We start from the raw sequence: 24,631 nt of genomic DNA, 5'->3' as shown, positions 1-24,631 counted from the left end.
GACTGTGGCACATAATAGTCTGGTCTTCTGCGTGCTGTAATACTTTGGTCTAATTTTGGTTGTTGGCTTTAGTGGGCAGGTGCTGGTGGCTTGTGCTACACAGCAGGTGGTAGGAGGTCAGACTAGAGCAGTGGTTCTCAACCAGGGGTACATATACCCTTGGGGGTAAGCAGATGTCTTCCAGGGAGTACATCAGCTCATCTAGATATTTTCCTAGTTTTACAACAGGCTACATAAAAAGCACTAGCGAAGTCAGTACAAACTAAAATTTCATACAGACAATGACTTGTTTATACTGCTCTATATCTGGTCTATCCCCATCAGGGATTCCCCTGCTCCTCTTTAATCTCATTGATGAGGAACAGTTCTGCTTGACAGTGCACAGCCCCAGCTCTTCAAAAGAAGCCTCGCCTGTATCAAACCAGCACCATAACGAATGTATCCTATATTAAGGACAGATTGTGGGACACTTTCATTGCGAATAGTCACCAACTTTACCATTTGTGAGCAGAAAGAATAATTAAAAGCCTTATCCAGCCATCCAAACACTTCTTAGTCAAGAAACAAGTACTCTCCTAATCTCCCTCCCTGGGCTCCTCATCAAATATCTCAGTGTCGCATATTCCCTGGCTCTTTGCCCAACTAATTGCAATGCTGACCCCCAGACATCTTAGCTCCTTGTCAGATCTGTCTCCTCCCCACCTACTCCCCCTCAGTCCCAGTCTCCTCCCAAGAACCTAATCTGATTTTATCCCTGTTAGGTCCCCGTCCCATTCCCAACCACTCCAATGCCAGTTTCCGTTTCCCTCTCCTTGCCAGCCTCCAATACCAGTCTCCTTAACCTAGGCTCTTTGTCCCAATATACTCCCCTTCCCAAACCTCCCCACGGTCCAGGTCTTTTCTCCTGTGCATCTGAATCAGACAGCTTCCTTTTCCACACAGTGAAGGGCCCTCAGAAAGATCACAGAGCACAGGAGACACAGTCTCTTGCATCTACCAGATGTACGCCTCACATGGCCCATAGCAGCCCAGATCCGCAATTCCAGGGGAAGTCCTGCTCAGCCCAGTGCAAATGGAATCTTTGGGGAATTTAGATGCTAAAAACTAAGGAATGTCTACTGAGCATGTGTGAACTTGAGATGACTTTTCAAAGGCTTATTACTCAGCCAAATTTGAATGGCTTTTCACAAGAACAGCAAATGGCCTCCTTACGGCCAAATTTCAAGTCTCTCCTCCAAAGCATGACAGCACTAGAGCACAAAGAAAAGGTCACCAGAATTTAACATGGACAAAACATCTTTTCCCCGGCCTCATTCTTAGCAATGACTCAATCACTTTGGCTAAAATTTTTGAAAAAAATTCAGCCTAAGGAAGACACCTGGCATGAAAATTTCAGCTCAACTGGTTAAAGTTTTGGCACAGATATATGCAACCAAAACCAGGGTATTATAATGGGCAACCTTAATAACTGGCAGTGCTACCAGCTCTGCCTATAAAACTTGTGTAATAATTTGCTCTCAGTGCAACACAACAAAAATCAGCTCTGGATTATTCACCGCTTCACATCACTTCAGTCCAAACTGCTTCTAAGAATCCTTCAGAAGCCATTTTTTACAATCTAGATAGTTAACATTTATCCTGTGCCAATTCATTTTGATTATTGTGTTCTCATACCAAAAAGTAATCTTCAAAAGAAAATGATTGCAGGAAAGAGTGTTGCAGTATGTCAGATTTTAAAAATATATATTTAGCAAGAACCTCAATAAAGAACAAATAGACTAAAAGATAACTAAAGTTCATACACATCATCACTCCAGGACATCAAGGTCTTTTATTGAAAAAAAGATGTACAACAGTTAAAAACGGTCTGGAGGGCCTAATTAACAGCTGGTATTCTGGGAAAAGCAGCAAGCCTTCAGTTTGGAGCCGGAGCACCCTAATATCTCTTCCTGAGGAAGACTGCTAAATGGCTGAAGTAAAGCTACCCAAAGTGCTATGTTTGGTGCGTGACTGAACCTGCTGTTTTGATCCCACAAACAGTAGCTCTACTTTAACTGCATCAGCCATTGTAGAAAATGTGTAGATAATAATGCCTAGATATCAGGCAACTAAACAGCTCAGAGTTACACAACAAATATTCCCAGACCACAAAAAAGAAGATAAAAAATATTGACAGTACAACTATCTAACTGAAAACACTGAACGGATTTAACTATAGATTAACCATTGGAAAGTGAGGTAACTGATCAATAACAATTCCATAAACAACCTTTATTCTGGTCCTATATCCCCTTCTAGATCTGATATTCTTACAGCCACCCACCCTACACCAAACATAGTTCCAACATGGACCACTCACCAACAGCCTACAGAACGCCAACCAGCTAATTCGCTCATCAAGGGCTAGTGACACCACTGCCATCTTGCCTCCATATTAAAAAAACCCAACTGGACCTTCTCCAATCTGCAATTTTACTATAGTTATAATATTGTTCTTATTCTCTATACACCGACTCCATCACCATAGATTTACTACTACAACACATCTTGCCAGAATAATTTGAAAACCTCATTATTACTACTTCAAATTTTACATTCTCAAAGTCAAGAGACCCTATGCTTCAGAATACGGATCCCGTACACATTTAGTCCTCTTAACACATCTTTATAGAACCCACTTTACATATTAAATCTCATAATACTCCAGTCTCCACATTATTTAACATAAAGGAGATATAGGAGTCAGTATGTTTATAGAACGTATTGCATTTTCATTTGTTAGATTTTAAAAAACCTGAATTTGTAAGAGTTAAGGTTTGTAGGAGTTTGTAAGAGTTAAAGTTATTTGAATAACAACAAATTTACTCAATTCCAATTTTTTAAACATATGCAGCAGTCAAACTTAAAACTAGAGATAGCTGACATTTTTTAAACAAAAAAGTTTTATCCTCCCAACAAAAAAAAACTACTTTTTTAAAAAAAAAAAATTGTAAAAAAAAATAAATTTATTGAACTATTTCTTTTTTAAATAATATTGTGACATCAAAAGCTTTTTGAAGTTTGTTAAGGGTTTTCTGGAAGTGAATTTTTTCAATAACCACTTCAAAAATGTTTTTAAAAAAGGCAAGTAATACCAAAAACTATTCATCTGTTTCAAGGAGTTTTGAAACAAACATGTTTTATTTTTCATCCAACTCTGCTTAAAATATTTCCTCCATTTTGAAAAAAAAATCTACTGATTTGAGAGACTCCTTCTGCTTAAAATAAGCACTCCTGCCAGAGCTCGTAATACTGTTGTGCATCTCAAATGGAAGAAACTTCTGAAGGTGACCACTGTGCACACCTCTCTCATAACAGTGTTTAAAATTATTTGATATTTACAACCTATACTACTTGAATGAAAATTCCTTGTAATGGGGTTGCCACTCACTGCTAATGTGTCTCTTTCTGTATAGGTCTTGGAACGTAGCTCTTGTGGCACCAGATGCCCCCTTGCTGCTCATTTCTCTGCAATAGTTTTTCTTCTGATAACCTGGCCATTTAGTCCACCCCTTTCAGGGTTACAAAGTCCAACAAGATGGCTGGAGATGACATTTGGACAGTTAGCATTCAGCCCCAACTCGAGGCTCTATGCCACTATACCAGTGGCTGACAGGGGAACCCAGGCCCACTTGCTACACTGGGTTCCAGCCTATAAACAGCAATCCAGGTCCTCAGCCTTCGTCCCTGTTGCTGCTTCCCTGGGCTCCTTCCTACCAGCTCTCTCTATCTTCTCTTGCCTGGTTCTGGGTTTACCACAGGACCCTACTCTACTCCCTGTGGCTACTTCACTACCTTCTAGCTTCTTATCAGACTCCTTACTCCAGGACAGGATATCAAGGCTTACTCTCCCCCTGTACTTCCTCCTTGTCCCTGATGGCCTACCTCATCCCAGAGAATGACTGAAGCCTCCCTCTCTTGAAGCCCCCTTCTACTTTCAGCTTCTTGGCTTTATTGTTCTGGTCCAGCCCTTCCCCAGCTTGGCTTCTGTCAAGGTTCCTTCCCCACTCTGAACTCTAGGATACAGATGTGGGGACCTGCATGAAAAACCCCCTAAGCTTATTTTTACCAAATTAGGTTAAAACTTCCCCAAGAGACAAACTATTTTACCTTTTGTCCCTGGACCTTATTACTGCCATCACCAAGCGTCTAACAAATATAACAGGGAAAGAGCCCACTTGGAAACATCTTTTCCCCCAAAATCCCCCCAAGCCCTACACCCCCTTTCCTGGGGAAGGTTTGATAAAAAATATCCTCACCAATTTGCATAGGTGAACACAGACCCAAACCCTTGGATCTTACGAACAATGAAAAAGCCAATCAGGTTCTTAAAAGAAGAATTTTAATTGAAGAAACAGTAAAAGAATCATCTCTGTAAAATCAGGATGGTAAATACCTTACAGGGTAATCAGATTCAAAACATAGAGAATCCCTCTACGCAAAACCTTAAGTTACAAAAAGACACAAAAACAGGAATATACATTCCATTCAGCACAACTCATTTTATCAGCCATTTAAACAAAACAGAATCTAACGCATATCTAACTAGATTGCTTACTGACTTTTTACAGGAGTTCTGACCTGCATTCCTGCTCTGGTCAGACAACAAAAGACAACACAGACAGAGAGAACCCTTTGTTTCCACCCCCTCCAGCTTTGAAAGTATCTTATCTCCTCATTGGTCATTTTGGTCAGGTGCCAGCGAGGTTGTCTTAGCTTCTTAATCCTTTACAGGTGAAAGGGTTTTTCCTCTGGCCAGGAGGGATTTAAAGGTGTTTACCCTTCCCTTTATATTTATGACAGCTTCACTCCTAGTTAACCCTGGTCTTCTTTCACTCAGGTGACCTAATTGTCGTCTCAGGCCCTCGTTAACCCTGTCAGGACTGATGTGGGGTGCATACCACATTACATTCCTACATAGGAATTTTCTTGATTTTTGTAAAAAGCAATTGTGCACACTAGATCTCCTCTAAGCAAAGTATATATATATATGAATATATAAATATATATATACACACACACACATATACATATATATACACATACACACACACACACACACATAATGAAATGGAGTTTCTAGATCAAGATGTTCTTGAGGTATGATGATGTAAAGCACATTTAAAGAATGAAAAGTTGGTAGTTTTTCCTTTATAAGTTTTATTAAAAATGGCTTGTGCAACTCAACTCAAATGTTCCCATACTGTCTTCTTTCCCAGAGTACACATAATGAAATTCTGGCAGAAAAGAGGTTTGTTTCGAAGGTTTCCAAGACTGATCTTACAACAAAAAAATTTTCATAACCTTAACCAATGGAGTCATTCCCAAGGGTCAATAATTCTGGGGCAGTTGATATTCTGATAAGTGTGCAAAGACTTTAGGGTCAACCCTCCTGGTATCAGTGAACAAACAAAACTGAAATCTCAAGTAATAGCAGCTTGGCAACTGTAGAAACACTAAAGTAGTATTCTTACCAAAGAGATAAAGGAGAGGGGAGGCAAAGATAGCAGGATTCATCTGTACAAAGCTGTCTTTGATGATGAGCAAACATCAAGCTTGTAGTGGCATGTAAAGATATGGACCAAATTCTAGGTCACTGCTTTAGGGAGATTAAAGACTGAGGCTTATTCTATAAAGGTGCACAATATCACCTCAAGCCCTATTAGACTGGGATTCAATTCCTGCCAGTTTACATTTTGCTCCTGTAAGCTTTTTTGATGCATATGACAATCCACCAGGAAATGGCTGCCTTGGAACGCAGAAATCCCATCTTTGAAGCTCAAAGTGAAATAAATCAGCTGTCAAACGTCTTGAACTTTCTGGTTCTTTCTAAATAGTTTTAAATGCCTGTATAACATCCAAATAAAATACCCTTTCCTCAACACATTTAGGATCCAGACTAAGACCAATCAGGACCTTCTTTTAATCACTTGAGGCTAAAGTAATTCAAAGTTGTTGGTTTGGGTTTTGGTTTTTTTTTTAAGTTAAATATTGACTGACTTTGAGGTTACACAACTTTGAGAGGTACTGTAAATTTTAAATACACACACTACATATCATACATACCCATGAGCTAGACTTATCTACCATAAAAATATCAAGAGATTGCCAAATACAGTGCGCGGGGGTGGAGAGGACAATGAGACAGACAAAAAAGCAAAAAGATATTACAAAATAGGCCACAATTATTAATGAGAATAACCACAGATCATGGCAAGAGAGTATAAAATACAGAAAAGAGAAAAAGGTTTGGTGGTCCTAATAACCAAAATTATTTTTTGCTTTGTGAATATATCAAAATGTATAAAGGCATATCAAATTCAGATGTGAACAGCCACAATACCTCTTGGGATTAATCTGCCTACGTCTCATACTCATACGAGTCACATGTCATAAATATGGCTCTAATTCAACCTTATATTGTTGCACCCTGCAATTTCTGTAAATTCATTCCATTGGCATACTGTAAATCTGTAAGGGGTGGTCATTTATCCGCCATTTAAAAATAAAGGAACTACTTACTGAAAGTGTTAATCTCAAAACCATTTATTTTTTAATATAGATAATTCTCAGGCTTAAGCCTACCAGTAAATTTTGCGGATCACACTGTTTAAGAAACATTTCAAAATCAGCAATGCCACATCTATCCCACTGACAAATAGTGACCCATTAAATAGAGGCACCAGACTGAAGCACTTTGAATTGCCTTCCTAACTTTCAGCCCTGTCAGGACTCAAAATATTAATATTTAGCTATCCATCTGCCACCAGAGTATGTAGAGACTCTAAATGTTCAGTTCCGACACAACTCTGAATCAATGGAGGAGCTAATAAAGGGATGGGAGAGTGTGTGTGTGTGGTGTCGACAGCTCCCACGGCAACTTTTAGGTGAACACGTGATACCTCTTCTCATGGGGCTTGGTAGCGGTGGCTCCCTGCTGAGGTTGTTGCGACATGGAACACGGGATCATGTGGTGCTGTGACCCTGTACGCTATGTCACAATGACTCTCACTTACACTTGGCCCGACAGCCCATCAATCATGATGGTCAGCAGCCAAGCCAAACCTAAATGGCATTGCAGTCCCCTGTGCCAATTCACAATGCTCGGAGTGGGGAGTAGGCCGTCCCGCAGGACAGGAGCCACTGCTGTTAGGTGAGTGTGGGGCAGCTCACTCTCCAGCTCCCCACCCTCATCAGGGTCTCCCTTCCATACCAGACTGAGATTAGACGGTGGGGCAGAGGATGATGATGATGTGTGAGTGGTCAGTGCCCAGATTGCAAAACCTGGGTGTACCATTGCTCTGAACACAGCCTTTAAGATCAGGTACCTGAACATTTCACACATTCACTCTGGGTCTTTTCCCAAGCCTACTAGATCACTATGAAGAGCTGAACCAATCTGAGATTCTGAAGATAAGGGTTATATAAGGACATGGAAAGATGGTACACTGGGCCTTGATTATGCAGAGTTAATGTTAACTGGGTTTTTCCATTGACCTGAATGGGAGCAGAATAAAGCTTTTGCTGATGAAATTCTCAGAGCTTACTGAAATAGACTGGCAGTTTGGTGTGATCGGTACAGGGAAGTCAGTCCACTTGCAGTTATGACAACTCTGGCACATAAATAGAACACTTTCTTACCGATCTATAGAGGAAAATACAGATTGCCAGACCAGATGTAAATCTAAGTCCAGTGTTCTACCTCTCACATTTACCAGTACCAGATGCTTCAGAGCAATATGAAAGAAAAAGTCAAGGATGATTAAAATAACTTCCCATAGGGGTAGTTTCTTTCTAAGCCCTAGTGGATGTCTTATGTGTGAAATCAGGATTTTGTTTTAAATATACTTTACACAGAATGTTATAATATAAGTGTCTGTACAAATGTCTAACCTATTTTTGAAACCTCTATTCTCAAAAAATATCTTGCAGCAATGAGCTCCACTGATTAATTATGTGCTATGCAAAAAAAAAAAAAAAAAGTATTTCCTTATTATTTCATGTCATCTGCAAGTTTTCTACCTAATTTTTCACTCCTTCACCAAATCATTAATACATATTAGTACAAAACATTGGGGCACTACTCCTGACCTTTTCCCATGCTATAAATTGACCATTGTCCCCATTCTTTGTTTTCTGTCTCTTAGCCAGTTTCTAGTCTATCACAGCTCTTTGTCAGCACTCTGAGTACTTAATCGCCTATTCTGAGGGACTTTGTCAAAGGCATTCTGAAAGTCCAAGTAGATGCCAGGTGGTTCTTCACTATATATAGCTTTACTGACACACAAAGCAGTTAAATTTTCATTAATGCAACCTGCGCCCATTTGAGCAAATCATTATTTACCTCGTAGTGCGGCTACCTGAATCACCATTATTTGAATTGGGTTCTTTTTTGACAACTTCATTAGCATATGAGCTTTCATTCCTAAGCAGCGCTTTGATGCAGCACACTTTAGTGCTTGTGTAATGCTATTTATTTTTGTTTGAGCAAGGAACTGCACCTTGAAAAGAAAAATCTAAGCCATGGTTTCTGATCTTGGTTGTGTCCATCCTAAACTCTTTTAGGAAGCAGCTTATAAAACTGTCTGAATCACCCCTTTGGGGCTGAAATTTTTCAAGCCTGATGTCTGCCTGAAGAAATTTTTTATTTATTTTGTTTTAGTTTGAGAAAAATCAGTTCAGCATTTATTTTTTTGTCTTTGTATGGAAGGAAAAAAAAACTCACTGCACATTTTTCCCATTAAAAAAAAAAAGATTTTGCCCTTTATCTGAAAGGTCTAGTGCCAAAATGATCGCAGCAAGAAAACTGAAAATGGACAGGAAGCTTGTTCCTAGGGAATAGGGATGCCTTGCAAGGGCCCAGTTAAAACTGGTTTTCATTTAGAAGAATTAGCAGGGTTTGAAACAAATCATACTTGACTCAATGGCATTCTAAAGGGGCTGGGCTACATTTTACATGAACACATCACATTCTGATGTATCAAGATAAATGAAGTGTTACAACAGCTTTCCAGGGTTTTTCTCCTTCATACACAACTAAGCCCTGGTCTACATATAAAATTTGGATGGATGTAACTATGTCACTCAGGGGTGCGAAAAATTCAAACCCCTGAGCAGCACCGTATTTAAGCTGACCTAACCCCTGGTGCAGACACGGCTAGGTCAGTGTCAGCCTAGTTACTGCTGCTCAGAGAGATGTATTAGCTACAGTAATGGAAAAACCCCTGTGCCGCTGGAGACTCTGTAGCGTAGACATACCCTAACTGCATGAACTCTGAAAGAGCGTGTTGCTGACACATTTATTGTTATAATCGAATCTTTTACATTTTGTAAAAATGGGAATATTATTGCGCTGGAAGTACAGAACACACTTACCAATGTTAATTTCATCATCTGTTTCAGCATCTCCAATACATTCAAACTGAAAATCCTGTAGCGACTGGGAAAATTTTTGCACTGCCATGGATAGATCTATGATAAAGAAAAAGGAAACAAGTCTTACAATTATTCCAATAACTATATCACAGTATATGCAAAGTCTCATATAGTGAGGTTATACTTTGCTTACAAGATTTTCTTTCTTAATCTCACATAAAATAATCTCACATAAAATAAGAGAATACCATTCAAATCAAACTGCTTGCTATGCCTCAAAAAGTCACTGAAGCAAACTAAATTCCTAAATCCTAGCCATAACAAAGAGAATCGTATTCATGCTGACGAATAATCCTCAGTTCTCATTTTCTTGAAGCAAGAGAAATTAATACATGAACTGAAGCTTCAGTGGTAATAAGTAGTCCTAGCGTATACAGTGGGGCTACTTGCAAACAAGGACATCCTACATATACAAGGGTTGCAGGATTGGGCCCATAGGTTACCGTGAGTTTTATTTTAATATACTTCTCCCACAGTTAAAAGTTTTCAATAGGGGCTTAACAGCTATTTTAAAACTAACTAAATATAAACACAATACTGTATACTGTTCTAGAGAGACTTTTAAAAAAAAAAAGATATTGAAAAATATATATCTTTAATTACTTGCCCATTATGTATGGACTACTTTAGTGGAGTGGCATTTACAGTGACAACACACATCTGCACTTTAAAAAAAGGCTAAGTTAAACTTCACAGCACCAAGATTTGATCTCAGCAGTAAAGAATGTTCCAATACACAGCATTTATAAATATGGAATAACCAGTATGCCCAAAATATTCTTCTTTTTTTACAAAAATACATAAAGGTAAATGTAAGAAGAAAAGTGAGAACGCATGTATTAAGAATGATCAGAGTTCTATCAGTCTAGACAAAACATTGTTGAGGACTACCCTCTACAGTCCTCATGAGACTTTTGTAGCATCAGTTTGGAAGCTAGAAAAATGAAAAGACAACCTGAACTCTGACGTCTGCAATATCTAGACAGACATCTCCAGTATGGAAAGGGAGGAAAAGAGTTTTACCAAAACCCAAGTTAAGCACTATTTACAATGCATCACTGGAGTATACAAATCTGATTAGAAACTTCATCCCAATGTCTTGTACTGATAGCATGTTCAGTTCTGTGCAGCCCACCGGAATAAAGGCCTTTACCTGAAGATATTCAAATCTAGAAGATAGATGCACAGAAAATGTATGAAGTTGGGAAATCCAAAAGATGGCGATAGTTTACACTGGTTTTTAGCTAACTCTTTTGGGGCAACACAGAAGGTAGTGCATACTTTAAGAGAGACTTGAATGAAGAGAGGGTTTGGGGCATGACAATCTGGAATTGGGGTAAATGCATCAAAACAACAGTGGGAGGGGAGGACACAAAAGAGGAATAAAAAGGGCAAGGGAGAACCTAAGCATTAGTGTTGGTATTTTCCTTTGAATTTCGCTTATGTATTAGTTAATTTTAATGTGCTTCAATGACAAAGAGGATTCCAATATAGCCACTGAAATCAGGGCTTAAATTCCAGACACCTACAAGCCACGGATCAATAATAAAAAAAAGAGTGAGGATGCCAATCGATGGAAATACTCGCTTTGTCCCAGTTGCTGGAATTCCTGCTAAGGTGCTGCCCCAATCCTTGGTCAGTGCCTGGTTCTTTCAGATCGGCCTCTGACTGGTAGGCATCAAATTCATCAGATGCCACCCCCCCACACTCAACCTCTCATTATTTATTCATTTTTGCTTACAGCTGTGGTGTGCATCAGCCCTAAAGAAAATAAAGGGCCTTTTTAGAAAAGGCAGACATGAATAAATTTTCTTCTATTAGTAAGGAATGAAATATGGTTATCCAATGCACAGTTGTAGATACAGAAGTTGTCTACACAAGTTATCTTTGTAAATAAGAAAAGTTTGGGGACTGTTCAATCCTCCATTTGGATAAGCTATTTTTCTTATTGCCAGATGGTCGACTCTCCTGGAAGATTTAATTTGGTAGAAGACTTTTTTTAAAAAAAACACAGAAACTCGGAAGTTAGTGACTTTACAAAAGTTCTATGCTATTGAAATATATTAAATATGTATTTTCCCTTGTCTTATGGTTTATTTTAAATATAGAAAATACAATTGCTATGAAGTAAGACACAAGACAATAAATCCAAATTATTCAGCCATTATTTAAAAAACATAATTTGGCAAATCATTTTCATTAAGCACTTATACCATTCTGTATCTATACTGCAACTATATATGTTTGTTTTGGATTAACAGTTATTCATTATTTATATGCAGTGTAAAACACCGCAGCTTGCACTTTCCTTTGGTGAACAAAAGAAAATTTCCCCAGACATGAAGTCTCATCATTTCATCGTTATAAATTCTATTTTCTCTTCTATAACTGATTTTCTCTCCTTCATATCACTCTGGCACTTGTTGCTCCAAAAAAAAGCACATCAGAAGTAGAATTACAGTTATTAAAAAGAGCGGCTCATCCGGTAGACCCCCAACATGTAGAGCTATTGTGCTGTCTCCATAATGCACTGCATAATATGTTTTCTATTAAGAAGAGAGTTAAGTATACACTTGCAAATGTACTGCAAACTTACTGAATGTTTCTTGTTCCTAGGTGTATGAAAATCATCTAACGGTAGCAATGTATTATTTTAACAACTTAGAAGCAGTTCTGCTTTGTACATCTAACAGCATCTTGTAAAGTTTATGCAATAAAACACCTACTTTAGTTTCTTCTTTAAAATCTGCATCTATTACATAACTTCTGACACTTACTTAATCTTAGGAGTTAATTGTTCTGTAGCCATGAGAAGGATCTATTCAGGTAGTTTATGTAAGAGCAAAGGACAAAAACAGAATTCCTGGGTTCTGCTACTGGCTCTTCCACCAAATTGCCATAGGGTAAATCATTGAAGCCCTCCTACAGAATAGCAAAATTGCACTGAGGCATGATGTGAGGCTTAAATAATACTCGTAAAGGACTAAGATTCTACAAAAGTGCAAAGGATTAACCATTACTGTTAATATTCTGTGTCTGTAAATTCCCATGGACAGAGAGAACACATTGTACTGAACGTTTGACTTGGGTATTAGTAACTCAGTGCATAATTTTAGGACCAGCTGTTGATGTGGTGGATGTGCAAGGGAGGAGGAGGGTGCATGGAACTTCCCCCACCTAGTACTCCTCCCAAGAAAGTCTATTCTGCCTCCTGGAGCAGTGGCTCTCAACCTTTCCAGATTATTGTACCCCTTTCAGGATTCTGATTTGTCTTGCATACCCTAAGTTACACATCACTTCAAAACTACTTGCTTACAAAATCTGACATAAAAATACAAGGGTGTCATAGCACACTATCACTGAAAAATTGCTTCCTTTCTCATTTTTACCATATGATTATAAAATAAATCAACTGGGATGTAAATATTGTACTTACATTTTAGTGTATAGTATATAGAGCAGCGTTAACAAGTCATTGTCTATGAAATTTTAGTTTGTACTGACTTTGCTAGTGCTTTTTATGTAGACTTATGTTGTAAAACTAGGCAAATATCTAGATGAGTTGATGTACCCTCTGGAAGGCCTCTGGGTACCCCAGGGGTAAGTGTACCCCTGGTTGAGAACTACTGTCCTAGAGGACAAAAATAACTCCCATTGAAATTACTCGTTTCCCTCAGGGTAGAGAGACTAGAGCTTCAGGTACAAGACAGGCAGTACTGTCCACTATAAATCCTGATTTAGACTCACTAATTCTTGTTTGGCTAACTGCCTCAGAAGATCAGAATTCAAAATAAAAAAAGATGGCAAAGTGATGGGAAGGAAAGAGAGAATACTTCCAAAAAAAAAAAAAAGACAGAAAGTCTGAGAAAAGCAATGGCTCCTTCTAAAAAAGGGTGTAAATCCTTTCATCATCCCAGTTCTTAACTTTGCAACCTATGCTTTTAGACCACTGTGATGGCCATGGAATAGTGTAATAATCTCAAAAAGAAACTGAGGTGTAATAATTATATGAACACTGTATATCAGTGGTTCTCAGCCAGGGGAACATGTGCCCCTTGGGGTACCCAGAGGTCTTCCACAGGGTACAATTGACTCATCTACATATTTGCCTAGTTTTACAACAAGCTACATAAAAAGCACTAGCAAAGTCAGTACAAACTAAAATTTCATAGACAGTGATTTGTTTATACTGCTCTATATAGTATACACTGAAATGTAAGTACAATATTTATATTCAAATTGATTTATTTTATAAATTATATGGTGAAAATGAGAAAGTAAGCAATTTTTCAGTAATAGTGTGCTGTGACACTTTTGTATTTTTATGTCTTATTTTGTAAGTTTTATAGTTGAGGTGAAACTTGGGGGTACACAAGACAAATCAGACTCTTGCAAGGGGTACAGTAGTCTGGAAAGGTTGACAGTCACTGCTGTATATGATCTGGTCAGTGAGGTAACATTACTGCATAATTATGGAAGGGTTATTAGAATTTCCTCTATGATGGTATTGATTTAACTTAACAAGGGGCTGTGGGAAGTACAAACAGGAAATCAATACAATAGATCTAGATAAGGACACCCCAGAACACACTTGAAAGACAAGGAGGCAAGCTGTTAGCATCAAGGACCCTGTCTCCAACACATTGCAAGACTTGGCTATCGAAGCTATGAGCCAGGAGAATAAAAGAACAGATTTAAAAATTTTATTAAGATGAGGTTTAAAAAAAAAAGTGAACAGTACAGAGTTTAAGCATAGAAGTTTCTGGTTATCAGGGAATAATTTACAGATTATCCAAGGGTGTGAAGTTCGGTTTAAGATTGGATGGCGTAAGGAATACATAATCTGCAATATCCCCAATTGGGGGTAAAAGGTTAACGGGTCAAAGTACAGACATTGAGGGTATGCTGTTCATATAATGCTTATGTTCAAGTGTGGAGTATAATGAGTGGATATGATGATGAGGATGGATAGATCTTCATTTGGTGAGATTTAACATTCAGCGAGTTTATGGTTCCAGTTCATATGGTCCAACAGAAAAAGTCTCTCGGTCCCTTTCTCATAGTCGATGCACGATGTCGCTCCGGCTCACGCCTCCTGGTACTGTCAGTGGCGGGTGATGTGTTCGGTGTAGATGTCCCTGGACCATCGGATGGTGTCTGAGACCATTAGGCACTGCATACTAAACAGTTATAAAGACTTTCTCAGGCAGGAGAAGATAGCCACTTGTCAAAAGATTAGGGTGACCAGACAGCAAGTGTGAAAAATCAGGACAGGGGGTGGGGGGTAATAGCAGCCTATATAAGAAAAAGACCCAAAAATCGGAACTGTCCCTATAAAATCAGGACATCTGGTCACCCTACAAAAGATGTACAGGGAGAAAGGCTGAGAGAGCCTAAAGAAGTCGGGCTTCCCCAGATCCAGAGAATAAGCCTCAGGGGAAAGCTAGATAACATCTTAAATAATAACAGAATTTAAGTGTTTCTCTGAAGTGCTTTTTTATAGCTAAATAATATTTTGCTTGAAGGTTATTTGGTCTCTTCTTATCACTGCCATTGCTCCCAGAGGGAACAGAACTGCAGGGTCTGAGCCTGAAGCAGACCTGCTGAAGCAATCACAGTGAGTACCAGGAGACTACCACCCAGTCAGAGTGGGGGGAAAAAATCACTTGATTCATCCCAAGAGTGGTAATGGCCTGAGGCTTGAGAGGAGGTTTATTCAATGAGACCAGGAGGGTCAGAGGTACAGTTAGCCCACTAATTGTGACAACTGCTAATGTTTAAAACAACAGAACAGTCTAGGCAATGTATTAATTGACTGGGATTCTGAGAGGGAGAAGATAAAGAAACTGGAGTAGATGATAGGTACTAAGAGAAACAATTCCCTGCCTGAGTTTTGGCTTTAGACAGTGATTTTACTGAATGAAGAGGTTTCATTGAGAGTACACATTGCAATTGCTAGATTGTAAAGCACAGAACAATTTGATTAATACATCTACGTCTCAATATATTTCAAAATCAAGGACAACTTAGAACAGGAAAACGTATCCATGCTTGCCTGAAAAATGTCCTTTTAAAAAAAACAAAACAAAACCAAAAAAAAAACCAACAACAAGGTCCACAGATCCACTACAACGGTACTCCAACTTGGTTTTGCAGCTCAGGGACAGAAACAGACCTACCATTCACTAGCAGGAGGGAAATGTCCTACCTCCTGAAAGTTCCTTCCAGCTGAGATAACTTCCAGTGCCGGGGAACTTAAATCTACTTTCTTAAATTACATATTGTATTAAATATACTTTGAGGAAAAAGGACAATTTCTCCTAGGGAAGGGCAGGGCACATTCCACCTAATGACAACAAACCCTAATCTATGGGTGTCAATTTCCATCTCTATTCTGGATGACCCATTTGTATCCAGGATCTCTTGGTCTTGTTACTCAAACAAAAGAAATTTTTCAGGTGAACACAGATGGCACGAAAAATAGGAAAATATGTGGTCCATTACAATGGGATTTCATAGCACTGTGGCTCCAGGGCATGAAGCATGATCATCCTTTAAATGTGAACATCACATTGAGCTAAATTGTATATAAGTATTCCCCCCATTTTTCCCTTGACATTAAGGCATGGAGAAGACTTCTGCCAAAAGAAAAAAAAAAAAAGGAAAGGACATTGGCTGAGACTCAATGAAATAGAAGCACAATACTGGTCTCGTCACAGAAAGCTCACAATTTCTAATTTAAATAACCTCTCATCTGACTGAAGACTGTAGCCATAAGGAGACCTACTCTAATGGATCAGAAGCATACTGATGCCCTTTACAGTGGTTCAATCTGAATAGTACCGCCAAGGTCAGAGTGAGATTCCAAAGTCATGTTCTATGGTGCTGAAATAAGATCAGTCCTTAAAGAAAATTGTAATGCTACATTTATACAAAACTCCCTTGTCTCGAAGGTGCTCAGAATATTATGCTACAGAGAGTTGACTTTTTTGCTTGGACATTCCTACACATACAGAATAAAGCCCTCCTGGAGAAACTTAAGGTTAAGTTTTGCTGGTTTAACATGGTAGTTAAAGTATGGACTTTGGACCAGCCAATAGAATAAATTTTATTTGCTAACTTCTGTTTTTGGGTACATTGAACTTCATCCAATTATTCGTTTTAAACTTTTCTGGTCCCAGTTGGAGTGCAGGCCTGTAATAGCAGACCTCCTCTGTGCAAGAAAGGCATCCAAATACCCAGTTGTAGATTAATCAGGCTTGAGAGCCAAAGCCTCTTCAACCAGAAGGACATCAACAGTATCATTGCCACTTTCATGCCTATCATTTGTACTGTCCTGGGGAAGCAGTGGAAGAGGTGGGAAGACACATAGCAGGGGCCTTGCCCTTGCTCATTCACCACCTCACATTCTGGGTCCTGACAAGTACTGAGGTCACAGGGCAGGTTATTTACTGTTTCCAGATGCAAAGTGGCTGATAACGAGCCACCAAACTGACTTACGATAGGGGAGATTTTTGGGGGTGAAGGAGCCACTCTGCTAATATACAAACTCTACCACATGAGTCCTGGTGTTCCCCTCCCCTTATGGTACGTCTACACGGCATTTTGGAGCCTGCGGGAGCAAACTTGCTGGCCCGAATCAACAGACTCAGGTTAGCTGGGTTTGTGCTAATGCTCTAAAAATAGCTGTGTAAATGTTGCCTTGAAGCTGTGGCTCAGTCTAGCGCTAGGCTCTGAAGCTTGGGGGCGGGGACGGGAGAGGGGGGCTCAGAGCTCAAGGTCATGCCCAATCTGCAACATAAAGTGCTGTCTACTTTGCTATTTTAAGAGTGCTAGCACAAGCCTGGCTAACCTGAGTCTGTCAACCCAGGCTAGGAGGTTCACTATGAAGGGCTCCAAAAATCTGTGTATTAATACCTTGCGTGGGTAGTGCACCTAGGACAGGAGAATTTTTCTCTAGGGTAAGGCTGATCATGTTCTTTCCAGTTATTATACAAAACCTATCAGACACATTGACTGCCACAACCTGGGAGGGTCCATTATGCATGGAAGAAGCAATGCTTCAGGACCTCAATGAATCATTGTATTTCAGCTGCAGGATACTGTGCTCTCCTTTTGGTACCTGTTATGTTTGGACCCAGCAGAGAAGGAGATAGAGACAAAGCTGTCTGCAGTGCTCGCTTTATTGTTCAGGCAGCAAAAGCTGAAACTAACACGAAAGTGAGGCTTTCCACTGTGAAGTGGAGAGTGCTCAAACATTTAAAAGGACAGGACATCACAGTACCCACTTCTTGAACTAGATCAGAAAGATCCCTTTTGGGGGGGAGGGAGAAACAACCCAAAACCCCCAAAAAACAACCCACCCACATTCTCTGCATTCAGGGAGTTGTGGGAGTGGATACTATACAATTGGAGCTAGACTTGCCAAGAGTTGAGATGCAGAGGGAATATCTAGATTTACTGATAGGTGCTATAAAAACTCCAGATCACTGAAACATGCCTCTGTATGAGATCATAATTCCCCCAATAGACTCTTATAAGAATTAGATTTTTGTTTTATCTGACACCACTTGTTTTCGTTCATGGCGGTCTTCTGTTAACATTCTACTGAGATGAAACCTTGTATCTGATGACATTCTTCATCAGTCCAGGCCTATGACTGACTTCCCTGCCACCATTGTGTCTACATTTGTCCTGAATCCAAGATACTCCAGGAACCATATCGTTCTGTGTTTGCTTCATTTTTCTCTTTGTGTAGAACCCTGATCAGAGACACTATCCAGGAAGATAAGTGAATTTCTTTCTTCCCGAAAGTAAATATTATTGCTACAATGATACTGGAGAAAGACCCTGGGAGAACACACCAGATCAAATGCTGAGAAACTGAAGCTGAGAAAAGAAAAAGGCTGCCATCCAATGGCAAAACATCAGACGTATCTGAGGACGTTAAACAGAATGTTTTGAAGACAAGTCTCCTTTAGGAATTTATATAGATGCTTCAGACAGGGCCTTGCATTACTTGTCTCTTATTGTCTGGGGCTAGAAATAGGAGAAGGAGTGGGTTATAATCCTCTGACCTGAAGTCGATGATGTTGTGTCCTTTCCATGGGCTGCTAAGGGTATGTCTACACTTAAACTGCTACAGGGCTTCAGCGTAGACACTCACTTCAGTGATGGGAGGGATTCTCCCATCTCTGTAGTTAATCCACCTCCCCAAGAGACAGTAGCTAGGTCAACAGAAGAATTCTTCTGTTGGCTACATCAGTGGTTAGCTCAGCATAGCTACATGTCTCGGGGGGTGGATTTTTGATGTAAATTCGCAGTGTAGACCAGCCCTGAGATTGGGAATGGGACAAGGTGGTTCCCTCTGGACAAATGTCCATTCACCTCATTTGATCAATGGTACAGGAAACTTTTTTTGCTCCCAAATTGAAAGAGCCAGGCACCAGACGGGGATCTAACTCCAGAGAGGGCTGGATGGGAGACCTGTAGATAGCTCTGAAGTATCACAGAATCATAGAATATCAGGGCTGGAAGGAACCTCAGGAGGTCATCTAGTCCAACCCCCTGCTCAAAGCAGGACCAATCCTCAACTAAATCATCCCAGTCAGGGCTTTGTCAAGCCTGACCTTAAAAACCTCTAAGGAAGGAGATTCCACCACCTCCCTAGGTAACCCATTCCAGTGCTTCACCACCCTCCTAGTGAAAAAGTGTTTCCTAATATCCAAACTAAACCTCCCCCACTGCAACTTGAGACCATTATTCCTTGTTCTGTCATCTGCTACCACTGAGAAGAGTCGAGATCCATCCTCTTTGGAACCCGCTTTCAGGTAGTTGAAAGCAGCTATCAAATCCCCCTCATTCTACTCTTCTGCAGACTAAACAATCCCAGTTCCCTCAGCATCTCCTCATAAGTCATGTGCTCCAGCCCCCTAATCATTTTTGTTGCCCTCCACTGAACTTTTGCCAATTTTTCCACATCCTTCTTTTAGTGTGGGGCCCAAAACTGGACATAGTATTCCAGATGAGGCCTCACCAATGTCAAATAGAGGGGAATGATCACGTCCCACGATCTGCTGGCAATGCTCCTACTTATACACCCCAAAATGCCTTTGGCCTTCTTGGCAACCAGGGCACACTGTTGACTCATATCCAGCTTTTCGTCCACTGTAACCCGAGGTCCTTTTCTACAGAACTGCTGCCGAGCCATTCGGTCCCTAGTCTGTAGCGGTGCATGGGATTCTTCCGTCCTAAGTGCAGGACTCTGCACTTGTTATTGTTGAACCTCAGCAGATTTCTTTTGGCCCAATCCTCCAATTTGTCTAGGGCCCTCTGTATCTTATCCCTTCCTTCCAGCGTATCTACCACCTCCCAGATTAGTGTCATCTGCAAACTTGCTGAGGGTGCGATCCACGCCAACTTCCAGATCATTAATGAAGATATTGAATAAAACCGACCACAGGACCAAATCTTGGAGCACTCTGCTTGATACCGGCTGCCAACTAGACATGGAGCCATTGATCACTACCCATTGAGCCCAATGATCTAGCCAGCTTTCTATCCACCTTATAGTCCATTCATCCAGCCCATACTTCTTTAACTTGCTGGCAAGAATACTGTGGGACATAGAGTCAAAAGCTTTGCTAAAGTCAAGGAATAACATGTCCACTGCTTTTCCCTCATCCACAGAGCCAGTTATCTCATCATAGAAGGCAATTAGGTTAGTCAGGCATGACTTGCCCTTGGTGAATCCATGCTGACTGTTCCTGATCACTTTCCTCTCCTCTAAGTGCTTCAAAATTGATTCCTTGAGGACCTGCTGCCTGATTTTTCCAGGGACTGAGGTGAGGCTGACTGGCCTGTAGTTCCCCGGATCCTCCGCCTTCCTTTTGGCTTGCCCTTTTGGCTTCACTTTCCTCACGGAGATTTGGGGGAGGAGGGAGGGGTTCTGGCTCACCTGAGAACAAGTTCTTTTCCAATACGACCTGGCTCCTTTCCTGCCAGGTGTAGAGGTGCTGAGGCAACTCTGGCCAGCCTGACCTGCCAAGACTATGCCAACCATTTATAATTATGGAATGAAAACTTTATCCTGAAGTGCTATATTTTCCCCTATTCTTTCTGTCCCACTTGACATCAAGTTGCCTACAATAGCTCACTATGAGTTATAATAAAGAACACAAAATAAGAATAAATAAAGAATACAAAAGACTACAAGATGAGTGAGGTGCTCTAGGTAAGTAAATGATGTAGTCTTTAGGAGTGAGTAAGTTTGAGGATGCCACAGTACATGGGACAGTATGAAAACGGTTGACTAGTTTTTCTCCTTGATACTTCTCTCACTGACAGATATTCAGGGCACCAAAGAACCACTTCCTATGTTAGGATTTGAAGAGGAGGGGGCCCTCTGATCCCAAATGCCTTTGCAAAAGGGCTAGGAATGTCAAAGATTTCACTCATTAGAAGAGGTGAGATTTAGAGTGTCAGGTCCAGCACAGCCCTTCAGGATAAGGATTAAGCTCTAGAAGAGAGACAGCATCCAGGAAGCCTGAAAAGCTTCCAGAGGTTAGTAGGCACAGGGTCTTTTCTACTGGACTGACCTTTGGAAGAACAAAGAAAAGCCAAGGCTATCTAAATGGGAGTCAGACTGGTTCTAACACTCCACAGCTGATGCATGTGTAATGCGACAATCTACAAGAATCAATCCCCAGTACACATGGTACCAGACGTAAAAGCCCCTACCCACTTGATCTAAAGGAGGAACTCCATTAGCTGACAGTAACAGACCTTTCTTCTGATGGCAATCAGTCACCACACTGGCTTCAGGTATTACACAAGGCCCAGAATAAAGGGAAACTGACCTTGAAACCTAGTCACAAGAGGCATGGGTTAAGCCGCAATGAGCACTGCAGAGGCTGATAAAGGTGAACTGGACTACTAAAAAAGGAAGCTCTCGCTGAAACTGCCTGGGACAGGCAGACAACACAAGGGACCACTGAGGGGGCGGCAGGAAAGGAAAGAGGAAGAATTTCACAAGCATAGCTGCAGATGTGGAACAAAATTTCTAGTGTACTTAGTAACATTTGGATCATTATTACATTACACTTGTCTTCTATTTTACAATACTCTAGTCACCACTCCCCCAACACACACACACACACACACAAAACACACAAACACTGTTTTAATTAAGACAAATCAAACTGGTGACTTAAATTGAAGTTAATTACTACCGGACATTCTGGGGGAAACACACCTCTTGCCTTAAGGGACACGGAAGCTGAGCATAGGTAACAACTTAAGCCCCTGATTTAAAGGGCAGATGGGGCCAATCCCCTATCGCTGCTGCTACCATCATCATCTTCAATCAGTTGAAGTTGGGGAAAGTCCAAAGACCAAGAGGGGTGCAAACAGTTATATCTGCTATTTCACACTTTTGTCATTGATTCTCCATGCACCCTCTCCCTAGTGAGCCCATGTACTGTGGTTCAATGCGCGATGAGCTGCCAATGTCCCATTCAGCTGCGTATTCACTCATGTACAATTAATCTTGGGCAGCTCCAAACCCCAGTTTCCCAACCACAAGACTGGAGTGAGAAGCCGCCCTAAGTGCACAAAAAAAAGGTAGCTGGAACTGGCTAATATAGTATCAGCCTAAAGATAAAGTGGCGCACAAACCCTAAAATTCGGGGAACTACTTGTCTAGTTCAGAGCCATCTATTGTTTTGCCCTCTGAGAACTTCATATGGTATCACAGATTTTTAAAAATTCTATTAAAAATAAGTTACTCCTTGGCCTACTATAATCAAGGCTCAGCCCACAGACAACTTAATGGCCAAGTTATACAAAACCACGAGAAAGGACATTTATAATGGAAATGCTGTTGTGACTGTAAAACAGCAGCTACAGTGGAGTGCCACTGTAGCATTTGTACTATACAAAAAGCAAGGAGCAGAGAAGCATTTTAAAAGATATACCCCTAAGTGATGGCTTTCAGTATTATAAATCCAAATCTTGAGAATACAACTTCTCTGAGAAAATAATCATATGAGGTAAAAGGCCTTAAATTAAATACTGTATGCTGTCCCACATATTTTTCTTTAAAGATAAACTGAGAATTAACTTGACTTCATTATTTTATATCAAAAGAACCGCAAAACAGGCAAATATATCCATAGCCCTTAATATGCTGTAGCAACATATGCTGTCTCTTTGAGAAGCGCTGAACTTCAACAGCTGCTGTGTTTGGTACAGTCAATTTGATTAAAAGTAGAACATATCAGTGAGATGACTTTTTCCACATCATAGATTGTACACACAGCAGCTGGCAATATGATTATGCTTAGGAAGCATGAAAGATTAAACAGTAATAATACAAGAAAGTACCTAGAAAAATTATATCTGACATTTCTGTTCCTATCTTTTGGAGCTTCCCATTAAAAAATCCAGTTTCACAGAGGTTGACATCGATTCAGGAAACCAGCAAAAGTTGTTGTTTTCTTCCCACCATTTCACGTAGAATTCTCCTTTTTCTATTCTGCTTTTTACTTCCCTCTCCTGTCATATTTATGCATGCATGTGCCTTTGATGCTCAGGGCTTCTTCTAATATCGTCACATCATAGAAGACGGGTCCTAATGACAGCAAGTAGGCCCACCCAAGGAAGTCTTTAAAGGTTTTACAATCCCTCAACCTAGTATAAAAGAGGATAACATCGAGTGTGTGAATATTGCCAATCATATATCACAGGGAGAGAGAACCCTTCCCCTTAAATGGTGTGTAAAAACAGCCCTGTGTTTTGCCAGTGGAACAGGTACCCAGCTGGTGATTTACAGATGTCCAGAGTAGTTAATCACCTTTTATCAGTTTGAAAAACTTGTCCTGAGGCTACTTAGGGAGTGAGTGTTTTTGAACATAAAGAACTTGGCAGAAGGCAGCCAGCATGTTAATGTGCACTTTCAACGCAAAGAAAAACTTGCATAATATAGTTAGGCAAGTTGCTTATCCTGAGAAGGAAGCCAAACACAGTTTTTAATTGTTTCCACAGCTCAGGTCTTTTCTACTGAGTATGGCCCTTAGAATATAAATTAAGCCATGCCATCTGATAAAGCATGGTCTTCTATGTCATATTTATTTTTAGAAGCACATTGTATGTTTTATTGATTTTAGACATTTGTTATTCTACTTTTTTCCAACTGATTTACTTTCCAGAATCAAATTAACTTTAATGGTCATTCCAAATGAAATGTATCTTTCCTTCTTATTTTAACTATCATCTTCAAAGTTCTGAAGTAGTAATTCATTCTCTATAAAAACAGGGATCTGGCAAGCTGGCACAGAAAAGAGGCTGCTTGCACGGACAGATGGAACTAGTTCTGGCTGCTTGCCTACCACCTCCAAAAGAAGACACAGCACGACAGGAAGGACTGCACTGAGACACAGGGTTAAGTGTACATTGCCAAGGATTTAAGGGCACAAGGATCATTAGTCTATTCTGACACAGCCTTTTGTTGTCGTCTTCAATGAACCCTTTATCCCACTTATTTGCTAGATTAATCATGCTACTGGCCTTTGCCAACTTGCAACCAATGGAACAAGAATGTACAATATGAAAAGAATACAATTCTTTTCCATGTTGCAGCTCAATATTTTTCTCTTCAACATTTCAGGAAACTAATCTCTGCTTCGTAATTGAAAGGGAGAGCACATCACAGCAGACGCTAAAAAACTGCACTTCATACATTATATTATCTTTGGGCCGAATATAGCTTTAAAGCTGCTTGCAATTATTTATGAACACTTTCATGAGAACTTTTCACTATTTTTAAAGTCACTTTAGTAAGCATGTACAAATCCTCCTGCTCAAACCTTAACAGTATGATTGAACAGTGATTTAAAAAAAAAAAAACCCCTCACAAAGACATCCAATTTGCAATTCCTTATTTCTATTATTTTCAAGTGTCCCCCCCCCTCATTATATTAGAGTCATTTTAATTTTAAATATTTTGGATATTCTCAGTGGTTAAATAATGGACGCCAAGTAGTCTTGTAGAAGACAACTGAGGCACAGTCTCAGGATATCTAATGGGAGGAGATTTTTAGTGACTGCAAGTCTCATTGAACTATACCACCATTTTAACCACACCATCCCACACCTCCCA

General features: G+C 40.0%; 1 protein-coding gene across 4 annotated transcripts in view; it reads right to left on the bottom strand.

Annotated features, from left to right (window-relative positions):
• Positions 1-24,631, bottom strand: part of ARHGAP42 (Rho GTPase activating protein 42) — a 308,234-nt gene that overhangs the window by 229,080 nt on the left and 54,523 nt on the right. For all 4 annotated transcript variants that reach the window (XM_027821863.3, XM_043529366.1, XM_043529362.1 and 1 more), the window contains exon 2: positions 9,415-9,510. In XM_027821863.3, the coding sequence (XP_027677664.1) occupies positions 9,415-9,510 (96 nt within the window). The remainder of the gene's footprint in view (positions 1-9,414; positions 9,511-24,631) is intronic.

The sequence above is a fragment of the Chelonia mydas genome, chromosome 1 (genome assembly GCF_015237465.2).
Source record: "Chelonia mydas isolate rCheMyd1 chromosome 1, rCheMyd1.pri.v2, whole genome shotgun sequence".
Taxonomy (NCBI): Eukaryota; Metazoa; Chordata; order Testudines; family Cheloniidae; genus Chelonia; species Chelonia mydas.
Note: the sequence above shows the minus strand (reverse complement) of the source record. Positions and strands in the feature narration are given on the sequence as shown.